The following is a 6000-nucleotide window of genomic DNA, read 5'->3' as shown; positions in this document are numbered from 1 at the left end:
TTTTTTTTTTTTTTTTTTTTTGAGACGGAGTCTTGCTCTGTCGCCCAGGCTGGAGCGCAGTGACCGGATCTCGGCTCACTACAAGCTCCGCCTCCCGGGTTTACGCCATTCTCCTGCCTCAGCCTCCCCAGTAGCTGGGACTACAGGCGCCCGCCACCTCGCCCGGCTAGTTTTTTTGTATTTTTTTAGTAGAGACGAGGTTTCACCGTGTTAGCCAGGATGGTCTCGATCTCCTGACCTCGTGATCCGCCCGTCTCGGCCTCCCAAAGTGCTGGGATTACAGGCTTGAGCCACCGCGCCCGGCCGGTATAGAAAATTTAAGAATGAAATATTCTTGAAGAATCTACAAATAAGATTACTGTAGCACATTAATAATGTCCACAAGAAATAATTGCTAATATTTATTGAGCTCATGCTCCTGTGATCTCACAATAGCCCTTTGAAGAAAGTACTGTGAAAGGGAAATATCTTGGGCCCCCAAAATCACTAAGGAAAACTCAGGCTGGAAACTGCTTAGGGCAAACCTGCCTCCCATTCTATCAAAGTTACCCCTCTGCTCACTAAGATAGCTGCATTATCTGACTGCCTCCTTTGGAAAGGCTAATCAGAAACTCAAAAGAATTTTAACATTTTGTATCACCTGTGACCTGGAAGCTCCCTCCCGCTTGGAGCCTTCCTGCCTTTGCTTCAAGTTGTCCCACCTTTCCAGATCGAACCAATGTACTTCTTACATATGCTGACGGATGTCTCATGTCTCTCCCTAAAATATATAAAAGCAAACTGTGCCCGGACCACCTTGGGCACATGTCTTCAGGACTTCCTGAGGCTGTGTCATGGGCGCATCTTCAACTTTGGCAAAATAAACTCCCTAAATTAACTGAGCCCTGTCTCAGATTTTCTGGGTTCACAGTCCTAATGTATCCCCACTCTGCTCAAGATGATTAGTAGCAGAATTAACACACATTTTTAACCAATTCAATATGCTGCATGAGTCCTACTGATAAAGCATATGACATTCCTTAAAGAATTAAATATTTACTGCAGTGCTGCACTGCACAGATCCAAGAAATAAGACTAGATCTAAAGGAAAAGTTACCTCTATATACAGCAACAGAAGTTCCTCCTCTTGCAAGTCATGTTCTCTCATGTAAACTCTTACAAACCTCTCTAGGACGGAGGGAATCAGCTCTGGGGCCAGCACTTTATCAAACATTCGGAACACTATGGTGGTTGTATTTTCCTGGATGCCAAAGGAAAGAAAGATGGCATAAATACAGACTCCACCCATAACTTGACATACAAAATAAATCCTATGACCCTGGACTTTACCTTCTCAAAATCACAGAGGGCTAATTTGCAGTTGTACTTCCTATGCAATGTGATCAACTCTTGCAAGTTATTTACCAAAGTTCTCAGCTGACATACTTCCTCTGTGTTCTGATAATCCTTCTAAAACAAAAGTGTTAAAGTTGTTAACTATAAAATAAAAGTGTGAGAGAAAAATAGAATCAGAATTATTTCAGATAAAATAAGAAATAACCCTGGTTATGCACATAAGAGGAAACCTGCAAGTTTAAACCAACTTATGCTCTAAATTTTGTAGTATTTTAACTAAATTAGTATAGATCAGAATTTGAAAGAAATTTTCTTTCTCTTAAAAATAGAAAAATTAAGAATATTAGTACAATACTTTTTCACAACCCAAGTATACTTAGTACACGGCATCATTTAGATAGTGCTCAGTGTCCCATCTATCTATAGAGATTATATATCATAACCAGATATAAAGGCATAACATTTCCTAAAATTATATACAAAGAACAGAACCTTCAATATTGATAAAAGTTAACAGGGAAAAGATAAAAATCATGTTTTACAGCAAGAGGAAAAAGCTCTTATACAGAAAAGGTGACTTGATAGATACAACCTTTAAAAACTAATACTAATGTACTATCAAGACTTAATTTTTCTTTTTTGGGGGGTGGGGGGGACAGACAGAGTCATGCTCTGTCACCCAGGCAGGAGTGCAGTGGCACAGTCTCGGCTTACTGCAACCTCCACCTCCCAGGTTTAAGCGATTCTCCTGCCGCAGGTTCCCAAATAGCTGGGACTACAGGGACCCACCACCAGGCCTGGCTAATTGTTTTTGTATTTTTACTAGAGACGGGGTTTCACCATGTTAATCAGGCTGGTCTTGATCTCCTGACCTCAAATGATCTGCCCGCCTCGGATTCCTCCCAAAGTGCTGGGATTATAGGTGTGAGCCACCATGCCCAGCTAAGATCTAATTTTTCAAAGGATTGTGAAATGCTGCTAATGCAGAAAATCCCAATTATACCACTTAGCAGAATGTTTATATAGTTCTCCTTTTGGTTGGTTCAATAGAGAAAAACTATTCATTAAAACAGGTTGAAGGGGGCCAGGAGCAGTGGTTCATGCCTGCAATTCCAGCACTTTGGGAAGACGAGGAGGGCAGATCATCTGAGGTCAGGAATTCAAGACTAGTCTGACCAACATGGTGGAACCCCATCTCTACTAAAAATACAAAAAAAAATTAGCCAGGCATGGTGGCGGTGCCTGCAGTCTCAGCTACATGGGAGGCTGAGGCAGGAGAACTGACTGAACCTGGGAGGTGGTGGCTGCAGCCAGCTGAGACTGCACCACTGCATTCCAGCCTGGGCAACAGGGCAAGATTCCATCTCAAAAAAAAAAAAAAAAAAAAAACCGGTTGAGAGGGCTGGGCACAGTAGCTCACACCTATAATCTCAGCACTTTGGGACGCCCAGGTGGGTGGATCGCCTGGGCCCAGGAGTTCAAGACCAGCCCGGGTAACATGGCAAAACACCTTCTTTACAAAAACTACAAAAATGAGTTGGGCATGGTCATGCGCACCTGTAGTCCCAGCTACTCAGGAGGCTGAGGTGGGAGGATCACTTGAGCCCAAAAGTTGAGGGTGCAGTGAACTATGGTTGCACCACTGCATTCCAGCTGGGACAACAGAGTGAGAACTTGTCTCAAAAATAAATAATAAACAAATAAATATATAAATAAATAAATAAAATTGGTTGAAGTTGTAACAGAAATATTAGAAACAAAAAAAAGCAACTTTTCCTACATATGTATTTTAAAGGCACAAAACAAAAAAAAGGAACACAAAAACTGAAAATTTAAGAAGTAGATATATGTCCAGATACTTTACATACATGTGGACAAACCCTTTCAGGTAAACTGACTATTTCATTACTAAAAATCCGTTCTCCACATCATACCAAGGAAATCCAATGCCAGGAAGATGCCAATCCCAACTCGTCTGTTTTTTCTGCTGTAAAAAATATCTCTGCCAATTGGAGTCCATTTTCTGGCCAATTTGCCTTTAAAAAAAGATTACAGACAGTTCCAAACAACGTATTATACTGTTGGGAGTGTGCAAAATGTCTTTTTACTGTTAATTAAATCAGTATTACCTTATCAGTTAATTCAAGGTTCCTGGCTGCTTGTTCCAACCATTTTGCAAGAATTATCTGAAATAGATCATTTAAAAATAAAAGTCTTAATGGATAATCACTGATATAACTAAAAACCTCCACCATTTCTTCTTTTCCTTTAGAAATTTAATTTGTCCATAAACGTCTTATCCACGACTGTCTTTTGTGTGTGTGTGGGTGGGTACATAGTAGGTGTACATACTTGTGGAGTACATGAGATGTCACAGGTATGCAATGTGAAACAATCACATCATGGAGAATGGGGTGTCCATCCCCTTTGTGTTACAAACAATCCAATGACACTGTTTTAGTTATTTTTAAATATAGAATTAAGCTATTATTGACTCTCTTGTGTAATCAAATAGTATATCTTATTCATTCTTTTTTTTTTTTGAGACAGGGTTTTGCTCGTCGCCCATGCTGGATCTCACACAATGGCAGGATCTCGGTTCACTGCAACCTCCTGGGTCAAGCAATTCTACTGCCTCAGCCTCCCAAGTAGCTGGGATTACAGGTGCATGCCACCATGCCCGGCTAACTTTTGTATTTTTAGTAGAGACAGGGTTTCCCCATGTTGGTCAGACTGGTCTCAAACGCCTGACCTCAGGTGATCCACCCACCTCAGCCTCCCAAAGTGATGAGATTACAGGCATGAGTCACTGCACCCAGCCTCATTCTTTCTAAATATATATTTTTTTACCCATTAACCATCCCCACCTCTCACCCATCAACCCACAACACTTCCAAGCCTCTGGTAACCATCCTCCTACTCTCTATGGTCATGAGTTAAATTATTTTGATTTTTAGATCCCATAAATAAGTGAGAACATGTGATGTTTGTCTTTCCGTGCCTGGCTTATTTCACTCAACATAATAATCTCCAGTTCCATCTACGTTGTTGCAAATGAAAACAGCTCATTCTGAATCATGGTTGTCTTTTTTTTTTTTTTTTTAGTAGAGACAGGGTTTCACCATGTTAGCCAGGATAGTCTCGATCCCGTGACCTTGTGATCCGCCCATCTCGGCCTCCCAAAGTGCTGGGATTACAGGCTTGAGCCACGGCACCTGGCCTCATGGTTGTCTTTTAAGAGACACTTTAACACAGGTGTTAGTTAACTGTTTAACTAACTGGTGTTAACATGACTTAATCTTCAATGATCTAATGTAAAAAACGAAATAAAGTCATCAAGAGTAGAAATACTGAAGACAACTTACCTGTCCTTCCGGTACAGTCCTTCTTACAAATGGAATCACATCATTTTTAAACCATGGACATAGCCTTTGCAAAGAGACTGATGCAGAAATTGAGTTGAGCAAGCTCTCCAGCATTTTCACATCAAATCTGCTTTCAAAGTTTGCCTAAATTATAAGGAGCAAGAAATTAAGATCTGACAAATTTAAACCAAAAGCCTCCCAAATGTTTGACAAAGATATTTTAGGAAGTCATTTTAAGGAATACCCTATTGATTTAATAATGAGTGCTAAAGGAGATTTACATTATGCAAATGTTTCTAGTTGGGAGCTGCATACTGTAGGCAATGTCACGGCGCTGAGTGCCAAATAGTTTAGCATGTAGCAGAGGAACCAGCAGAGAACGAGTATTCTAAGGAAAACTTCACTGCAGGTGATAGTAGGAATTCTAACAAGCAATGCAGCCATTAATGGCATCACGACAAGTTATAACTTCATGGATCTAATACTCTATACCAACTTCGGCCAACCTTAAGGGGATAGAGACAAGCAATTTTAAGGGGCAATCTTTTACCACAATCTGAGCTACAGTAGCAACATCTTCTCCACCAATGCTACATTAGAAAGCCCACTAATAAACCAGATGTTGCCTTTTGAGCTAAGATTAGGAGTTAGACTCTTTTTTTTGGTTAACTTTTCAGTTCAGTGGTATAAGTATAGGTTTGTTATGTAGGTAAACTTTTGTCAAGGGGGTTTGTTGTACAGATTATTTCATCACCCAGTTATTAAGCCTATAACCATTAGTTATTTTTCCTGATACTTTCTCTGCTCCTACCCTCCACCTTCTGAAAGGCCCTGGTATGTGTTTCCCTCTATGCATCCACGTGTTCTCATCATTTAGCTCCCAAGAAGCTAGACTCTTAATGATTGGATAAAATAAGGTTCTACTGTACCTTCACAGTACTTTTTCTGATTTAATATCATCAGAGGACAATTTTCTCTGGGGAAAGTCTTTTTTTTTTGGGACAGAGTCTCACTCCATCACTCAAACTGGAGTGCAATGCCATGATCTCGGCTCACTGCGACCTACACCTTCCGGGTTAAAGAAATTCTCCTGCCTCAGTCTCCCAAGTAGCTGGGTCTAGAGGAACGTGCCACCATGCCCAGCAAATTTTTTAATTTTGGTAAAGACAGGGTTTCACCATGTTGATTGACCAGGCTGGTCTCGAACTCCCAACCTCAAGTGATCAGCCCGTCTCGGCCTCCCAAAGTGCTGGGATTACAGGCGTAAGACATCGCGCCCAGCCCATGGGGAAAGTCTTTT

At 40.9% G+C, this 6000-nt stretch overlaps 1 protein-coding gene across 1 annotated transcript in view; it reads right to left on the bottom strand.

Annotated features, from left to right (window-relative positions):
- The window catches only part of KNTC1 (kinetochore associated 1), a 102031-nt gene that overhangs the window by 55073 nt on the left and 40958 nt on the right, over window positions 1-6000 (bottom strand). Inside the window, exons 22-26 of the mRNA XM_025402053.1 lie at window positions 4701-4844; window positions 3465-3521; window positions 3270-3371; window positions 1330-1449; window positions 1097-1240 (exon numbers count right to left, since the gene is read on the bottom strand). Coding sequence (XP_025257838.1) covers window positions 1097-1240; window positions 1330-1449; window positions 3270-3371; window positions 3465-3521; window positions 4701-4844 — 567 coding nt within the window. The remainder of the gene's footprint in view (window positions 1-1096; window positions 1241-1329; window positions 1450-3269; window positions 3372-3464; window positions 3522-4700; window positions 4845-6000) is intronic.

Source organism: Theropithecus gelada, chromosome 11 (assembly GCF_003255815.1).
Source record: "Theropithecus gelada isolate Dixy chromosome 11, Tgel_1.0, whole genome shotgun sequence".
NCBI classification, from domain to species: domain Eukaryota; kingdom Metazoa; phylum Chordata; class Mammalia; order Primates; family Cercopithecidae; genus Theropithecus; species Theropithecus gelada.
Note: the sequence above shows the minus strand (reverse complement) of the source record. Positions and strands in the feature narration are given on the sequence as shown.